The sequence below is a fragment of the Propithecus coquereli genome, unplaced genomic scaffold (assembly GCF_000956105.1).
Source record: "Propithecus coquereli isolate 6110/MARCELLA unplaced genomic scaffold, Pcoq_1.0 Scaffold459, whole genome shotgun sequence".
Lineage (NCBI taxonomy): Eukaryota > Metazoa > Chordata > Mammalia > Primates > Indriidae > Propithecus > Propithecus coquereli.
The window spans coordinates 1,014,689-1,034,037 of NW_012150385.1; the positions used below are offsets into that span (position 1 = coordinate 1,014,689).

The following is a 19,349-nucleotide window of genomic DNA, read 5'->3' on the forward strand; positions in this document are numbered from 1 at the left end:
TCCCAGAAAGGGCAGAAAGGGGCTGTCCCAAAGGGGGGCTGTGGTGCTACCACTGTCCACTTCCAGGTGGCGCCTGCATATTGTGCAGAACCATCTGCAGCTCAGGCCTGTCTTCTCTGCCTCTGTCACCTGATTGCAGGGACTCCCATGAGGCCATGGGTGCAGGCTGGTGGAGAAGGCCGTGCAGCAGGCGTGGGGACTACAGGCACTTGGGCCACTTCTCCACGTAACTTACTTGTGCCCTCAGGGCCTGCTCAGGCCCGATCGCATTGATACCACGTCCGTGTGATGATGCAGTGCTGCTGTGCACACCCAGCTTTATGGCTCAGTGCGTCAGACAGCACCCAGTTAGTTCATTGTGGGCAGCTCAGGTTGCATGGTAACTTGGTGACCCGTGGTTAAGCATTCAGTCTCTACTAAGGCCTAGTGGCAGGCCAAGAGTTGTTCCTCAAAGCAAGAGTAGTCATCGAGGAAGACAGCAGGACTTCACTCCAAAATCCTAAAGGCCTCTGCCGTGATTCACCTATCGGGGCCTGCCAAAGGCTCCAGGCAGCATCCCCATTTGCCATGGACACCTCCAGCACCTGGGTCTTATGGCCCGAGTGGCAGAGCAGCTTGCACAGCAGCCTGGACCTGTTGCAGAGCCTTGTCTTGTTCTGGGCTCTACTCAAACCAGCAGTTCTTATAGTCACGTGGTAAAGGGGCTGGAGTCGCACACCCACATGAGGAACATGTCGCCTCCAAAATCCAAAGGGGCCCACTACACATCGTGCCTCTTTGTTGGTTGTAGGAGGGACCAGATAAAACAAGTTACCCTTCACCTTAGAAGGGATGTATCAACATGCTTCACATCACTCGATCTCAAGAAATTTCACTAAGGTAGGAGGCCCTGAATTTCTTTGGACTTATTTCCCACCCTCTGACACAAATGTCTTCCCAGTAAGTCTAGAGGAACTGCTACTTCTCGTGCGCTCACCAGTTCCAATCAGCATAATGTTGCAAATGCAATCGGTCAGTGTGGTGTCTTGTGGAAGGAAAGGCAGTCATGACCCCTCATGACTAAATCGTGACACAGGGCTGGAGAACTGCTATGCCCTGTGGTGGGGCAGTGCAGATGTATTGCTGGCCTTGCCAGTTGCAAGCAAACTACTTCTGGTGATCTCTATTGGCAGATACCAAGAAAAAAAACATTCACCAGATCAATAGCTGTACACTATGTACCGGGAGATGTGTTAATTTCCTCAGGCAATGGAAACACCTGCTACAGCAGCTGCAATTGCAGTCACCGTGAGGTTAAGCTTTCAAGAACTCACTGTCGTTCTTCAGGATCCCTCTTCTGCACAGGCCAAATGGGAGAGTTGAGCGAGAAGGTGGTGGGAATCGCCACCCCTGCGTCCCGCAAGTCCTTGGTGGTGGCACTGATCTTTGCCATCCCTCCTGGAATGCGGTATTTCTTTTGGTTTTACTGTTTTCCTCAGTACAGGCAGTTCTGGTGGCTTCCACTTGACCTTTCCTAACATAGTAGCCCTCACTCTACAGGTCAGGGAACCAACGTGGGGGTTCTGCCAGGCGCTGAGTATGCCAGCTCAAGTTACATGCTCCGGAGCCAAGGAAACAACCACAGGTGGGTGCAGGGGCCGTTGGACCCACTGTGAGATGGGCCTGAGCTAAACTCCTCTGATCATCTGTGCTCCATAATCCCCTACTCTGACCGGTGCGCGACGGTGATGTTTCGGGTCTCCTGGAACAGTGTCAATTCAGAGCCAGCGTCCAGTAGTCCCCAAAAGGTCTGATTATTCTTTCTCCCTAGTTACCCTGGTCAAAAGCTGTAAGTCCCCTTGGGGAAGGCTGGGAGAAAGATTAACAGAATATACTTTTGGCACCATGCCAGTGTCCTTCCTCAAGGGGACCTGGCCTCTCCTTTATTCACGGGGTCTAGGTCTGTAAACTGGCTCAAGTCTGGGGTTGATTGAGAGACTGCAACTCTACTTTTATGATACAAGTTAGAATTTTGTTCTCTTTACCTAGGACTTTTCTGCTTATACAGATCAAGGAAGAATTTAGTGAGCTTCCATTCTATTTCACTTCTAGGAACACCTTGATCAACTAGCTGGTGCCACAGGTGCTCTTGAGTTGGATGGCTTTGAGTGCTGCCTCGGCTCTGCTGTCCATCACAGTGACCACACTCACCTTGCCTTTGCCCTGCGACCTCAGGATCCAATTACTCCCGTTGCATTCAGGTCTCCCAGTTGAGTGGCTGCCGTTCCCAAGGCAAGATGTGGCTTACAGAGAATAGCAAGCGCACAGCTCTTCAGAGATGCTGAGCTCCCCTCACAGTAGAGGTAAAAGGTATATCTTCTGGACCCTCCCAATGTGGGTGAGTAGGTCCTAAACGACAAATCCACTCAAACATTCCCATGTCTCTGGGCCTTTGAATCCCTTCCTCTGTGTTAAGCCAAGGCAGATCTGGCATTTCCAAGTCACTTACTACGGCCATCGTTTTGATCCATGTGTCAGGCAACATACCAGACAAACTGTTAGAGCCCTTTCTCACTCTCTGAGCTACAACATTAAATTAGAATCTCTGCTTAGTGAGCCCATATCAATACCTTCAATCTGATCCAGCTGTATGTTCCTTCTACCATTATACAAAACTCTCAATATCTATTTTCACACACGTCCCCTACCTTCCTGTTCACAAAAATTAGAAAACTCAAGTAGTTGTTTTGGGGTGTAGTACACCTCCCCATGGGTCATACTTTGTACTGCACCTTTAGGGGCCTGCTGGGACTTGAGTCTAGTTATAGGCCTAGAAGCAAAAGGGGTTGTTAGGGGTCAGTACTAACAAGCATCAGCATTGTCTTGCATGGCAACTGCCTCAGGGAAAGTCATTACCGTTTTCTCAGGAAATGCAGAGTTAATCCCCTCAGACAGGGAGTGGGATGCCCCTTTCACGGAAGGTGGGAAGGCCTCTTCCACTGGCGAAGAAGACCCATCAGAATTTAGGTGCTCAGGGTCCCCAGCTTCATCAGAGTCTTCCCACATGTCCCCATTCCAACTCACAGGGCCCCATTCTTTCTCAATTAATCCTCACTGTAACGGTAGACCCCGGCAGGGCTCAGAGTTCAACTTATTATACATTCACACAACTGAAGTATCAGATTCTGCATTTGATTTTCAGAAATCTCAACCTTGTGGCTACAGGAGATAAAAGTCTCCTTCATGGCACACATGGCAGCTTTCAGGTTATTTATGCAGCACTTGAGCTGGAAATTCAAATCCCTCGGTTCATCCTCTTCTTTCACCACTTTGTCCACTGACATTAGGAGCAACCAGCCAACCTCATTATCTTTGTTGGATTTATAAAAATGTTCAAAATTATCACATACTTAGTCACCCAGCAACTTGCTTCCCGCAACTGGTTGATTAGGAGAATCTGATGGAGATATTTTGCATACCTCTATTGCCACACCATGGATTATCATGCTCTCTTTACTACTGGAAATAGAGTCATTAACAGTCTGCAAATGTAATCAGATTAAAGAGCCAATTCCAGAAATCCCAAAGCCAATTCAGAAAATTCATCCTTAACATTTTGTTCCATTACACCCCTACTCCTGGTACCAAAATCTGTATTAGTCAGGATTCTCCAGAGAAATGGAATCAATAGGAGATAAGATAGATAGAAATATCTAAAAACATACATACGTTTATTATAAGGAATTGGCTCACACAATTATGGTGGCTCAGAGGTCTAGACCTAGCAGAGCTGATCATGTACACTTCAGTATGAGTCTGAAGACCTGAGAACAAGGACAGCCCATGGTATAAGTTCCAGTCCAAGTCCAAAGGCAAGAGAAACTTATGTCTCAGCCGAAAGACATCAGGCAGAGAGAGAGAAGACTTTTGTACTCAGCCTCTTTTTCCATTTAGGGCTTTAAAGAATTGGATGAGGCCTAACCACACTGGGGAAGGCCATCTGCTTCACTCAGTCTACTGATTCAAGTGCTAATCTCATCCAGAAACACCCTCACAGACACACCCAGAAATAATGTTTAACCAAATATGTGGCCACCCTATAGCCTAGTCAAGTAAACACATAAAAGTAACCATGAAAACATACAAACACAGACTTATATACTATGCATATATGCACATGCACATACCCCTTTCATACACACTTGGAAAACATACACATTCACACTCAGACAAAGACAGACTCCTGGACACACATGTGCACACACAGAGACACAAATAAACACATTCGCACACATCTACACACAAAATACCATGTATACACACACACTTTCTCCCCAGAACCCTGTAACAATGTTGTTTTAACAGTAGCCCCTTCCTGCTATGGTATTTTGTGACTTATTGAGGGCCACCGTGTGCCTTCACTTGCCCAGCAGGCCGGGGGATTGGGGGGTGAGGCCATAGAATGTGAGTGGCCACCACCCACATTCACAGATGAGAGGGTCCAAGGCCCAGAGAAGATGCAGTGACTGGGTCAAGTCCCATAACCACTCAAAGCTTCATCCAGTGCATTTGAAAGTGAGAATAACCCACGACACTAACCACAACCTGCCCTCCTGACTTACTGGAGGATGGAGCCTATCTCCTTGCCTCATGTTTGGCTGAGGGCAGAGATACCAACGCCAGGGCACCCAAGGCACCTTGCCTCTCCTTCTGGCAGGGTGAATCCCAGACATGACACACATGATCAGGGCACAGAGGCTGGCAGAAGAGACACCACCCTGGAGCCCTCGTGTTACAGCCAGTGACAGCCAGAGAATGGAGGTCCCGGGACTTGGCAGAGCAGGACAAGCAGAACCATGGGTGTGGTCATAGCAGCCACTCTTTGCTGAACATCAGCGTCCACCGTGCACTGTGCTAAATGCGTTTCCTGGCAACAGTCCTCACAACAAACCTCTGAAGGCGCTGAGAGATTATGTGTCCTGTCCAGGTCCCACAAACACAGATCTCACTGCCTGAAATCCCGCATGACCCTGTAGGACTCACCTGGTGCAGAGCTTCCCCTGGGATCGTGTTAAAATGAAGGTTCTGACTAAGAGTCTGCATGTCCAAGAGGCCTGGGGGTGATGGCCATGCGCATGGCTCCTCCCATGGCGAGGTGCAAGGCTGGCTCTGGCATCTCCTTCCTACTATCTACATTGCCCAGTTCAGAAGGGGATTCATGAGGCCAAAGCCATAACGCTTGCTCTATTCCAAGCCCTGAGCATTAACACAGAGGAAGTCCCCAAACCCTCACCACAACCCTTTCAGGGGAAATGGAGGTGTGGAGAGGCTGTTCCTTGCTAAAGGTCACCCAGGTGTTAAGAGGCAGAGGGGGGATTCCAACTCCAGCCGTCTGGCTCCAGAACCCCACTCCTACCCCCTGATGCATTGCCAGGGTGCTGGAACTTCTGGGCTACATACGGTTCTTTCCTCTCTTTTGCAGGCTTTGAGCCAAAGATGAGATGTAATCAATCACTTAATCAGCAAGCCTTGCTAGTCTGATTTCCAGGTGCAGAAATCATTCATTGGGAGCATTGTGCTGAGGATGTTCCTCTTCTGAAACTGCCGTCTGCACCCTGCTTCCCGGAGGAGCTGCGGGGCAGATGCTCCCTTGCACCGCCAAAGCCTCCTGCCGGGGGTCACTCAGAACGCAGGAATTTGGGGTGACATGGGGTGCATAGTTTGGAGAAGGAGAATTAAGTGATTCTGCTTCTGAAAATTCCTGCTAATATTTTAATCGACATACCTTCCCTGTATGCTTCGGGGGTACAAAAATTGCGCCAAGATTTGTTCACGGGTCTCATTTCGCTTCCTCCTCCCCCAGCAAGTGATCGCTGCCAGGAAACTTTTATAAAGGAAGCGGTTGACTCTGTGGCGAATAGATCTGGAGGTGAGGAACTTCTGCTAAAAGTGATTCAGCAAGAAATCACCCCTTTCCAGCACCAAAGTAGGCAGCCCCCCAACCCCGCCCGGCCCGGGGGGCGGTCTGCTGGGCGGGGCTCCCGCAGCGGCCCCAGCACCTCCCGGCCGCGCAGCCCCTGCCCCGCACTGCCGGCGCTGCGCTCCGCGGGGCAGCCATGCGGGCCGGCGCGCTGCTCGCGCTCTGCTGCCTGGTCTCGAGCACCGCCGCGGGCCCGGCCCCAGGTAAGTCGGGGGTCTCCCCTGGCCGCCTCGCGCGCAGAGCTCCGGGCTCTGGCCGCTCCGCAGCTGCTCTCCCGGCATTGCCCGACGGCGGCCGGAGCTCCCTCCCCGCCTGCGGTCCTCCCCGCCTCGGGTCTTCCTGCACTTCCCAGGCCTGGAGACCCCAGGGGACAGCGCGGCGACGAGGGGCACAGGGCTCCGGAGCACTGCCGGCTGAGGGGTGCAAGGAAGATCCCCCGCGATGCGCCCGCGGTTAACCGGTTTTATCTAACCGCGCGTCCTTCCTTCCTGGCGATTGCTGTCCTGTGACTTGGCTGCAGGGACCCTAACAATCAGACACTTACATCCTTCTTGCTGTCCGCACCCTGAAGGTCAGCGCTGGGAAGAGGGCGGGGAAGAAGCGGAGGATGATTCCTACGCTCTGGGAAACTGAGGCACAGCCCGGTTGGGTAATTTGCCCAAGTCACACGTCCAGTGAGCTCCTGTCCCCACCGGAAGGGAGCTGGGCGATGCCCTCCCCAGCACCAGGAATCAGACCACCATACTGATGGAGACTTAGAAGCCCCCCCCGACCGCCACCACCATTTAACAAGGAAGCTGGTGCCAGAGGGCTGAAGTGACCTGCTCAAGTCACACAGCCCACACTGCCCAGCAAACCTGGACAGGGCTGGTTTCTGCCCTCCTCTCTCTTTTGGAAGCCGGCTGGAGTATGGTCAAACATGACCAGGCAGAGGGTTTTCAGGCAGGACCAGAGAGGGGGACGGCCCCAGAGACCCCCTCATGGTGAGTCAGGATACTGAGGAGTCAGTGACACTGGGAGACACTGCCTCAGGCTCCCAGATCTGGCTTGGGGTGGGTGCTGCGATTTGGGGGTATGGGGATAGGGAGGTGAGGGGGCAGCTTCCGCTGTCAGTGATGGGGCACACCTCAGCAGGCACAGGGTGGGTGCTCAGCAAACACGTGGTTAACGCGTGGTTGACTGGGAGGGCTGGGGACAGTACACCCCACCCCTGCCTCCCCCTGCTGTGCCTCTTCCTAGTTACTGGTGAGGCCCCCCACCCCCTCCTCAGCCTCTCACCAGCCCTACTGTCTTCCTGTGCCCCTCCCCCATAGTATCATCCAAGGCGGGGGCAGGGGTTCAGTCCAGAGAAGTGGCTCCTTCTCAAAGGGGGTGGGGAAGGATCTCCTGGAGGGGACATGGAACCCGAGGTCTTAATACGTGCTGGATCTAGTTATTCATGCTGACTGTTGATGGTGTGTTCATCTGCTCATCTCGCAGAGTGGGCCAGGGACAGTGCAGGGTCACATGGGGAACTGTTGTGACCCAAGTGCTGGAAGGCTGCTAGTGTTGCCTGCCCCTTTGCTGGTGTGTAATTCAGGACACAGCCCTCCCGATCCATTCCCTCCATTCCCCGGCAGACTCGCTGTCTGTCGCTGAACCCCGGAGGGAAGCTCCAGAGTCCACACTCTCGCATAGGGACGCTGGGGCACCTCAGAGCCATACCTACTGGCTGTGGAGCCTGGAACCTCCCTAAGCCTCAGTCCCATCATCCATGAAATGGGACGGTAACTGCATTTCCCTCTCCGACCTTGGAGAGGCTTAACTGAGGTGGCTCGGGGAGAGCACTGGCACAGAGGCACACAGTGGGCCTGGGGGGCCCTCTGCAGTGGCCTCAGCCCCTTGCTCCGTCCAGTGCAGGCCCTTCCTCGGCTGTGCTGGTGACACCCCCCCAACACCCCACCCTGGCTTGGAGCCAGGGTGCTGCCATAGTTTCTGGTGCCTCCAACAAGGGCCTCAGGTCCTCATCTATACAGTGAGGGTGCTGGGGGGCCCTGTGTCTGGTGTTTGAACAGAGACGGGAACCGGGACCACCACCCCCAACTCCTACAGCCTCTCCCTTGGCTCCTCTGAGAACGAACTCCAGAACCGTCCTCGTATGTATGGCCAACGTGGGACGAGGCAACAGGGCCCCCAAGGGTGGCGCCATGTGGGCTCTGGCTTCTCTCTGCGCCCAGTGCCAAACAGCAGAAACCTCGGTGCTGAGCCCCAGGGCACCTTTCCCCCTTGAGCCTCTCAGAACCTAGGAAATTGCTACATTGGTTTCTTCCTCTGCCCTTGGCAGAAAATGAAAAGCCCTTCTTCTTTCTCAACCTGACTGGCATCTCTTGTAGGAAGCTCCCCTGGGCTGCCGAGTCACACTCTGCCCCCTTCCCCCCCTCACCCCCAGCCTAGCTTGCAGTGGCCCATCTGCCTGGCAGGGGCCCTGGGGTCAAGGAGCTACCTGCTCTCCCATCAGCAAGGTGATGCCAGTCCTTAGCTCTCTGTATGTAGCAGGTACCACACTGCACCCAGAGACCACCTGCAGCAAGAAGACTCCCTGCACCCCAGGAAGGGGTGGGAGAGCCTCCTGCAGGGAGCACTCGGGACTTCTGCAGGCTGGGTCTGGGCCTGCCAGGGACCATAGACACACCTCTGAATGCTGAGATTTCTTTTTTCCAATGGGGAACATCCATTTGCCCTCAGAGACCCCCACTGCAGCCATATGCATTTTGATATGATATTTGATAATAATTACACTATTGCATGTCAGTTATTGACAAGGGCTTCATGTGTATTGTCTCATATATTCTCACCACCACCTGTGAGGTGCCATCATGATCCCCATTTTACAGATGAGGACACAGGGGCTCAGAGGTTAAGCAGCTTGCCCAGGCCTGCACAGCCAGTGAGAGACAGAGCTGGCATTCAAACTCCAGTGTGTCCCAGTGGGTTCAGCTGAGGACTGATTCTGGTAGAGACCAGCATCCTGTCTGTGCCAGGGAGACACGTGTACCCTCAAAAGATGGGTCCCCTCACGGTCAGGTGGGTGTGGCCCCATGGAACTCATGGCAAGCACCCAGACTCACTGAATTACGATGGTGTCACTTGACAAGAGTAGACAGGGCACAGGGCTTGGGTGACTCATCTCCAGGTGGGCAGAGAAAGGACACCAGCACCCTGAGTCTGACATTCACCTCCCAACACCCAAGCCCTCAGGCACAGCCCTCCAGACTGCAAGCTCTGAGAGATGGGGGTGATGCGGGGTCTCAGCACCCAGCTCAGCACCAGCCCATGACCAGGGCACTCCCCCAGGTGACACAGAAAGGGGCACCAGCAGAGACTGTCTGTGTACAGCTCTTGGCACCCAGGGTCCCCTCTCTGGAATGGTTTCACAAGCGGGATTCCCCCAGCCCCAGGCCCAGATCACTCCTGAAAGAGGAAGGTGGTGGGCCGTGCAGGCGTCCCCAGCCGCCCTCCCTACTGGAGGCAGGAGCTCTCCTGCACCCACTCCCTTCCCCTCCAAAGGGCAAAGTCTGTACATGGCTCAGCGCTTTGAAATGTGGCCAGTGTCACAAACCTGTCGCCCTCCTCAGAGGACATGTGTACAGGGTATCTTCGATTTTCAGAAAAGTAAATTAAAGGATGTTTATCAAAAAGTTGCTACTAGGTTATTTTACCAGCTACTTCTGCAGCCCCTTAGGAGACATTTGCCTATGTGTTTGGTAGTAATTTGAGGGAAGTTTACATTCTCTTTAATCCGCACGGAAACAGTTGAGGACCATTGTAACTAACACCGGGTACCGACAGCATCCCCAAGCTTTGGTGTGGCCTGTTCGACTCTAGGTTTCATTTAAACTCTTAGACATTTGCATGAAAAGTTCATGCACACGCTGTGCCTTTAAATGGCACAGTGCCCTTGAGTCACAGTCCCAACGTCAGTGTCAGGATTCTGAAGAAGGGTGTGGAGATGGAACAGGAACAGAAACAGGATCAGGTATCATTTGTGATTTTTAAGAAAAAACATATTTTTAAGCAGGAAGCTCCAGAACGTTTCCTCCAAGCTTTGCTTCCCATCCTGACCCTCCACTCTAGAGGAGAGACCCCTAGATTCTCTGAAGCAAGGGATGCTGGCCCTGAAGGACTACGAGGGGACTTAGAGAGGAGGATGGCCCAGGAGGGTCCTTTAGTGCTGGGCCTGGAACACAGCGGAGCCCCGCGGAGATCCCAGCCTGTGCTGGTTCCCTGGCACACGTCCTGCGCTGGCAAAGGCAGGAGGTGGGAAGGATGTGCCCACCCAGACAGAGCTGGAGGGACTGATTCGGGCCCACATTTCCCCCTTCTCAGAGCAGCTCGGTGCCAGCTCTACAGGGGCTGTGCTCCGAGGACAGCTGCGTGCACTGCCCAGGAACACTGCCCGGGCTGTGCAGCGTCCTGGTGTCCCCAGGGGCGGGAGCGCGGCCGCCCTCTCCCAGGCCCTCCGCATCTCGCGAACACTGGTGCGCGTCGCCCCTCGCCTGGCTGTGACCGTGCGCCCCGCGGTCGGCACCGGGGTCGGGCACGTTGTGCCTGCTCAGTGCCAGGCTCAGCACCTACGGCCCCACCTCCACCTCGGAGCATCTGGAAGCTTCCTACCTCTCTGGGGGCGTGGCCCACACCTGGCGCGTTAGGAGCAGCTGGGCTGATTTATCCTCTCTGCGCCCCGCCCTCGGGGGTGGGGTGGGGGAGCCTGGGGCTGGCGCCCAGTTTAGCACGTCCGGGGGCGGAGGGATGGGAGCTGCTCATCAGCGGCGCCCCCACTTCCTTCGGAGCGGGCCTGGCGCGCCGGGTGCCCTGTTCCTATGGAGAATTCTACGCGCCGACTTTCGTTTCTTCTCACAAGCCGGCTCGTGCGTGTGTTCTGAGCCCACGTCACACAGGTCATCACCGTAGACGTCTGAGTCACCCATCCCCCTTGCTCCTGCCCCATGCATGCGCCAGCCTCCCCTAGGTCACTTCAGCCACTTTTTAACTGCGCTCCCACCACCCCCTATCCCTCCGGCTCTCCTGTTTTCCCCTCCTGAACCGCGCTAACGCGCTCCCACCTCGCCGCTGCCTCTGCCAGGCTTCCTCTGCTGTGGCCTCCTGCTCCGTGGAATCTGTCTTGCAGTCCTGCATTTCCCATAGCACCTACCAAGAAACCCTTTTTGAATGGGTGGGGGCGAAGCATGGTCTTTAGAGTGGGTGGGACCTGGGTTTAGCCACCCAGTACTCCTCCCAGCTCTGTCACCTCACATGCAGAATGGGGACACCCGTGACACCTGCCTGGTGTGAGAAGAAATGTCCCACAGGTGCCCTCGGGGCAGAGCAGGCACTCAGAAAACTACAGCGCCCACTCACCTGCTCCCCCACTTCAGCAAACCCCGCAGCCCCCTTCCCTGGGGGGGGTCCTCTGATAGTGGGTCTGACTCCTGGCTGAGGCCCAGGGCCCCCCCACGCCCCTTCAGGGCCAGGGCACTCAAAGAGCCAGTGGTACATCCACTCTTCACCTGCTTGGTAGTTGGTTTTTTTGTTTTCTTCCCTAAAGATGATTCGCCCTTTGAGATGTTTGTTCTTAATGGTCAGACTTTCCCTGTTAATTTCTCCTGATGAATCACAAAAAGTAAGTTTGGCTTTTAAACTTTTTAAAAATTAAAAATAGAGCTTTTAATATTTGTTTAGACAACTATAAGACAGTCAAAGGTTTACTGACTTGTAGCCTACATTTTAAGAAACATGTAGTTAAATTAAAATGAGCCAAATTCAATATTTTTCATAATCTTTTTCTGAAATCTTTAGGAATTAAAGGAACTTTGGAATCTTTAGGAACTAACGTCACATGTTTGCAAAGGACATTCATCTGAAGGTCAGAGAAACCTCTGAGTTTCACTTCATTTTTTAAATTCTGCTAAATTAAAGCACAATTAAGTTTAATACATTTTATCTTAAAAAGTTAGTAGTGGTTACCTTTGAGATATTGATAATGATTTTTATTTTTTTGTTATACTCTTCTGTATTTTTCAAATTTCCTACCCAAAATAGGTAAGTTTATAATCAGAAAAAAGCCATAAATGTAATTTTTACAAAGAAAAATACAGACAGCCATACTAATCCACCACAAGGAAAAAAAGAAAAAAACCACTAATCTCTGATGGCAAAAATACACTACAAACTCCATCCCTTCCACCAAGTGTCTTCGTTCTCTCTCTGCTTCTTAGAAGGCAGTCACGAGCAGAAACCAAGCTGGTTTCCAAAACAGTTTTTTGTTATAACTAAAACCACACTTGACTTCCTGTCATCCACAAGCACCTTTGGCATTGGGCCCCCCCTCCTTCCTCATGTTCCCATGGACAGCCCCAGGTCTCCAGCAGATCCCCCACAGCCACCACCTGTGTCAGAATCACCTGGGAGCCTGGGGAAATGCAGGTCCCAGGCCTCACCCTGACCCACCAAACCCAGCTCCTGGCGCTCAAGGAACCGAAGCAGTTTCTGTTTCCGTATTCAGAGACCTTAAGCAAAGGCCGCAGCGGTTTAGGTGGGGCTGTCGTGAAGGCTGCATTACAGTGAAGGAGAGTCCCAGGGGTGCTTGTGCAGGACCAGTCCGTGGGCAGCACTTCCTGTGGGACAGGGCGTTGGCACTGGCTGCTTCCTTGGGGATGAAAGGCCAGAGTCCTTGTGCTGCTGAAGCCCCGGCAGCCGTGCAGTCATCAGAGGCTTAGTCATGACACTTTCTCTCCCGGGAGCCAAGTCAGGGGACCCATTTGCCAGGCGGCCCCCCTGCAGGAAAGAGCTGATGACCAGAGACAGCTGGGCACCCCCAAGGTCACAGAACTTCCACAGACCCACACCTTCTCTGCCCATTCCCAAGGCTCCTTCCATTGCTCAGGGAGAGAAGACCCCTTGGGGGACTGCACGGCATCCTGCTTCTCTGCCCCAGTGGGGTCTGGTGTGCACCCACCGTGCCAGGCATTTGGGTTCCAGGGAGGGCCTCTTGCAGACCGCACGCAGCAGCAGCAGCGCCTCCTCTGGGGCTCTCACTCTGAGCTAAGATCACTGACGTCCAGGCAAGGCTTCCCACGGTGCCCAGCTATAAAGCCGGCCCCCTCCCTGACCCCCAGTGCTCTCCTCCCAAGTGGTCCTCGGGCCCAGCTTTGCCAGCCGTGCTGTAACAGGCACACAGACACCCTCCTGCCAGGCTCAAATACTCAGATTTGACCGTCTTCCAGGTCCCAGCCTGGCCAGCCCACCAGCCCTAATTCCCAGCCCCCAGTTCAAGGGCAAAGACATTTCCCTGGCTCCCTTCTATTGGGCCTCACAACCATCTATCTGCTCATCCCCATGGGGGGCACCTCGTATACAGTGGGACACCCCAGATCTGCGCCCAGCAATGAAGCTATGAAAGCTCCTGTGCTGTTGAATTCATGCTGGTGTTTTTCTCCCTAAAGTTTCGATTTCTTCATAACCCAGGGAACCATCCTGTGTCTCAACTCCCCTGAAAGTCCACATCCCTTGCGAGCATTATCTTCTCCAGCAGCTGCGTGTCTAAAACCCAAATACATCTGGGTCCCTCCAGCCTCAGCCAGATTTAGTTTGGGTGAGGAGGAGGGGGTGACCACAGGTCATCACCGAGCCCGGAAGCTTATCTGGTTAGCGCTGCTGCTACCCTCAGCCGGGTCTCCACTTCCTGCTGCTAAACCCACCTTCCCGGACTGAATGACTGAACGTGGAGGCCCAGGGCCTGCCCGTGCACTCACCTGGGGCGCTCCGGACAGGACACAGCCAAGGGATGCTGAGCCGAGGATGGAATGTTCTAATCTGCACCGGCCAAGTAGCCTCCGGCATGTGCAGCTCCTGGGTACTGGAAATGCAGCTTGTGCCACTGAGAACTGAGTTTTATATTTAATTTAATCTAGTTAATGTAAAAAAAAATCACTACATTGGCGAGAGCCTGCCTTGTGGGACAGCTCAGCCCTAGTGATCTCCACCACAGTAATACCTTGGGACAATCTGGAAACTTCTTAACAAGGGAAGCAGTTTACAAACCTAAAACCCCTCTTCCCCATTCTCCTCCCCTCAATTTATTTAGAATTTCCTCCACAACTTTTAACTTATTATTTTAACACAAAAATAGTCCATAACTATTGTAGAAAAATTGAAAAATATGGAGAAACCCAAATTCGAATCACTGATGACCTGCCAGCCAGAAAAGGCCGCCATTCACTTGTTGCTGTAGGGAGCCTGTGGGGCCTGTTTATACTGATATTTTCTTCTTAATAAAATCCAAAGCCCGCAGCCCACCCCACCCGGCCCTCTCTTGGCTCTTCTCCCTCAGGCCCCGCTCTGGCTGCTGGGGCTCAGGGGCCCTGGGACTGTCCCTAGGATGGCCCCGCGCCCCCCACACCCTGCTGTTTTCTTGCTTACCTGTGGAAGGTGAGGGAGCTGCAGGACCAGGAGGCTCCAGGAGGGCTTGGCAAGCGCCGGGAGGGAGCAAACAAGGAGCCCGACTTGAGGGGGCCCTTTGGAGGGAGCCCAGGAGGGACGGGTCCTGTCTGCCTAACCCTGGGACTGACCGGGAAGAAGCCCCTCGTGCTGCTTCCCCATCTTTTATCCAAATACGGGCCTCCTTGGTACAGGAAGGGCACAGAAAGGCGAGAGAAGTCCAGCCCTCCCTGTCCCCAGTTGGAAGGCCATCACGTCCTTCCTTCCAAGGGGAGAAAAGCTACACTAGAAGCACCCCAGGGCGGTACAAGGCACGAAAGCCAAGGGCTGCCTCTGGGGGTGCCCTGGGGGCAGGATTGGGGGGTGAGCTGAGCCCGGAGCCTGGTTCTGACCAGGGTGGACAGGACGGGGCCCTTGGGGCAGGACCCGGCCAGCACTGTCTCTGCCCCACCCACTTCAGGGCCAGGCTGGGCCCAACTTCTCCTAACGCCCTAAAGCTACATCCTGCCCTGAGCGAGGTTCCCCTCATGGGGGTCGTGTTCAGTTTTTCTTACCCATGTGGGCAGGGATGACATCACTGCACCACACTCACACCTGGTCCTCAGCTTCGAATGTGGCGCACCCGTGGGGATGCGCAAGGAATGCACTTGTCAACAAAAACCCCCCAAGTTCTGTAAAATAATTTAAAGACATTTATTCTGAGCCAAGTGTGAGTGACCTCACCCTGGGGAAACATGCCCTCAAGAGATCTTAAGAAGATGCACCCAAGGCAGCCAGGTTCCAATCTGGTTTTATACATTTGTGGAGACAGGAATTACACATAAAATCCAAAATCAATACAGGGAAGGTGGACATTGGTTTGGCCCGAAAAGGCAGAATGTCTCGAAGGTGGGGTGGGGAAGAGTCTACAGGTTATAAGTGGACTTAAAGATTCTTCAAATAAAATGAACCAATTTGGAATTGGTTAAAGAAAGGCAGCTCTGCCTAAAGGCTGAATAGGCTTTCAGTTAAGGAAGTGTGTTAATCAGAGATAAGCCACAGAGACCACGGACTCAAGTGACCTGCTAAGTAAATCCATGGCCTGTAGGTGTGGTTTAACCTTTGTCTTGCAGGTTCTTAGGCTTGTTAATGACTTAGTATTATGTCTTAGTGTTACAAAGAGCAGCTCCAAAAGGGAGGGGGCGTGAGGAAGCGTGTCTGACCTCCCTTCTCCTCGTAGCTGGTAACTCAGCTTTAAGGTTTTTCTAGGGTCCCATTGGCCAAGACGGTGTCTGTTCAGTTAGCTGGGGGACCTAAGATTTTATTTTAGTTCATACACTGTAGGGGTGAAGGGTAGATGGATGGGTAAGGAGTGGGTGGACAGGTGAGGGAGTACACAGGTGAGGCGTGGGCAGGTGAGGGGGTGGTGGCCGGGTGAGGTGGAATGCAGGTGAGGGGTGGGTAGACAGGTGAGGGGGTACACAGATGAGGGGAATGCAGGTGAGGGGTGGACGGGGCGGGATCCACATGGTGCGAGAGGAGGACTGAGCACCCCCAAGTGTGACGCATGGCACCTGGACCAAAGGCCCTGCTAGCATAAATGTTCTTGTCTGGTTCCTTGTTTCTCTTTCAGATTTTTGCTCCCAGGACCTTAACTCAGGTGTGAAGCCAGGATTTCCTGAACCAATAAAGACCAATGACCCAGGAGTCCTCAAAGCGGCCAGACGCAGTGTAGAAAAGTTCAACAACTGCACAAATGACATGTTCTTGTTCAAGGAGTCCCACATCAGAAGAGCCCTGGTCCAGGTGAGCGTCTGGGTTCTGGTTGCACCCCTGGGAAGCCGAGCTGCAGTGACCCCCCTCCGCCATCTAGAACACTTGCCAGGCCAGGAGCTGACAGTAGCAGACAAGGCCAGCATCACCCAGAGCCCAGCACAAAGGCCCTGAGCCATTTCCTTATGAAAACCTTGCTTCTGGGCTATCAGACCGCTGGCCCAGAGCCCAGTAGCAGGGGGAGCGAGGAGGGCCAGGGCCCTAGTGGGGCGACAGAAACTGCCCCGAGGAGTGGGCCACTGCACTGCCAGTCAGAGCTGCCCCCACAAGCCCCCATGTCTCCTGCCCGGCCTCACCCCTCATGTGCACCACAGCTCCAAAAGACTTGCTGATGTGTTCTTTCATGTCCCAGGGCTCTGCCCAGGCCACCCCCTTTGCCTGATTCACACCTGCCCAGCCTCCAGCCTACCTGCAAAGTGCTCACACCTTCTCAGTGGCCTATCACACCTGCCCAGGGCATTCCCTCCTCAAGGGGACGCTGGCAGGGCACAGCCAGGACCTGCTCGTCTGGGTCCTGAGAATGCACTGCGTGGACGCAGCATATAGACAGTGAGGAGACGACATCAGGAGGTGGCTGCCCACAGTCTCTGCCATTTGCTAAACACAGGGATACTGTGCAGCTGCTTGCTGATATGGGGCACAGCTGTGGATGGCACCCACACCCCCGGGGGCTGCTGCCTGGAGGGGGAGCCGAAGTGGCCCTGCTCTGGGGCTACCGTCTTCAACAGCATCCATGGCTACCCTGGGTCACAGGACGGGGGTTGATTTTTATAACCTTCCTTATTCTTTTTGGCAATTGCCAACTTTTTAAGAGCAGCACAGCTTTACGCAAGGAAGCGTGTTTTTACGTGAGGAAGCGTGCTGTGGATGGCAGTTTGATGTGTAGCCCTGGGGCGGTGGATCTTCCGTGGCCAGGTGCCACCTCCTCCAGGAGGCCAGGGCGATGCTCTGGGCCTGAGTGTCCAAGGTCCTGAGGAGGGGGGTGGGAGGTTGTCCCTCTCTACCTTGGTGATGTTGGGGACAACTTTATTTCACTTGGTATTTGGTGGAGCTGAGAATAAAAATTGAGGAATTTCTCTTTGACCCCTCTAAGACCACAAATGAGAAGAATGAACTAGGTCACTGGCACGTGGAACACAGCAGGGGGTGTGGGGCTGCTTCCCTGGTGCAGGAGGGAGGGAGCAGGCCTTCACCTCTGGCCTGGGGGCGGGGGCGGGGAGGTGGGGACAGCCTAAGGAAACGTCCTAGGGTGCGACACATAGCCTGCCTCACCCAGACTGCAGCAGACTGGAGTTGGAGGGGAGAAGGGGGATTTCCATCCAGGGCCCACTTCCTTCCCGGAGGCTCCTCCCTCCCTCCTCTCATTCTTCTCTGGCACTTCCTGTGATATGTCTCAAGACAGTGGTCCCCAACCTTTTGCACACCAGGGACCAGTTTCATGGAAGACAATTTTTCCACAGATGGGGTGGGGGGGATGCTTTTGGGATAATTCATGCGCATTACATTTATCGTGCAGTCAAACCTTTCTGCTAATGATAATCTGTATTTGCAGCTGCTCCCCAGCGCAAACACATCACCGCCTCAGCTCCACCTCAGATCATCAGGCATTAGATTCTGAAAAGGAGCCTGCGCCCTCGATCCCTTGTATGTGCAGTTTACAGCAGGGTCCGCGCTCCTATGAGAATCTGATGCTGATGCTGGTCTGACAGGAGGCAGTGATGTGAGTGATGGGGAGCGGCTGTAAATACAGATGAAGCTTCCTTCACTCACCGGCCGCTCACCTCCTGCTGTGCAGCCCGGTTCCTAACAGGCAGGGACCGGACCGGTATCAGTCCTCAGCCCAGGGACCACAGTCTTAAGGCACCTCTTACTAGTGGGGGAGCCTGCCCTCCTTCCAACCTGTGCCAAGTAACCCAGGACCCTGTCCCTTTCTCTCTCCAGATAGTGAAAGGCCTGAAATACATGCTTGAGGTGGAAATTGGCAGAACAACCTGCAAGAAAAACCAGCACCCTAATCTGGACAACTGCGACTTCCAAACCAACCACACGCTGAAGCAGGTAAAGCAGAGAGTCTCTCGCCTTCTCAGAGCCCCTGTCATCACTTCCTGACGCGTGGTTCCAAACCTCACTCCTGAGGAAGTCAGGCCTCCCAGTACTCCTGCACAACTGCGGACACGGAGAAGGGGGGCCAGAGACTGCAGAGGACAGCGTGGTCCTCCCCCTCAGACGACCACCCTTCCCTCTGCGAGGCACAGCTCCAGGAGGAAGCCCCCTGAGTTTGGGGTGGGTGAGGTTAGAGCAAGAAAGGCTATCAAATGACTCAGAAATTATATGTATGTGATACATATGATATATATATATAATTATATGAGATATATATGCTATATATGATATGAGATATATAAGGGAGAGAACATAAATATGGCAAAATTTAATGGTGATAAATATAGTCTCAAATCACTCTTTCAACTTTTCTGTAGATTTGAAAATCGTTGAAATAAAAACCTGGGGCAGGGGGAGAATGCCGGCCGGGAGGCCCCGGGCAGAGGTATCCGGAGTGAGCCTGTGACAGGAGGATTCTCAGGTGTGCCCCTCTTTGTTTCAGACTCTGAGCTGCTACTCTGAAGTCTGGGTCATCCCCTGGCTGCAGAGGTACGAGGTGCCTGTTCTCCACTGTCACTGACTGCCGCCTCTTCGGCGAGCCTGCAGCTGCGACAAACACATGATGTGTGTGCTCCTCCCCTCCAGCTCCGCGCCATGACCCCCTCAGCCGTTACAGGCCCTCCTGGGCCCTTCCTGAGTCAGCTTCAGGGCCATCACCGAGTGGCTGGGATGGCAGATGATCACGCCTCATAGCCAGATGAAGTATATTGTGTTGCATTTTCTTCTAAAATTAACTCATTTACTGCTGCTGTGCACCTAGATTCAGGGTCTGAGCAAAGGGACCAAGTTGCTGGATGGGACATATTGGAGTCGAGGGCCCTATCCCCAGTGGTCCCAGGACACCCATGAGGGCGTAGGGCTCAATCTCTCAGTCTGAGTAGTTGTCACAACCCTTGGTGGGGAAGCAAGTCTGCAGCTGGACCCTTTGTGGACGAATAAA

The 19,349-nt window shown here is 53.6% G+C and overlaps 1 protein-coding gene across 1 annotated transcript; it reads left to right on the forward strand.

Moving 5' to 3' along the window:
* The first annotated feature begins 6,076 nt into the window (after positions 1-6,076).
* CST7 (cystatin F (leukocystatin)) lies at positions 6,077-19,349 on the forward strand. Its single transcript, XM_012655032.1, has 4 exons — positions 6,077-6,162; positions 16,047-16,219; positions 18,188-18,304; positions 18,852-19,349. The coding sequence occupies exons 1-4, from the start codon at positions 6,096-6,098 to the stop codon at positions 18,927-18,929; spliced, it is 435 nt and encodes a 144-aa protein (XP_012510486.1). The 5' UTR covers positions 6,077-6,095; the 3' UTR covers positions 18,930-19,349.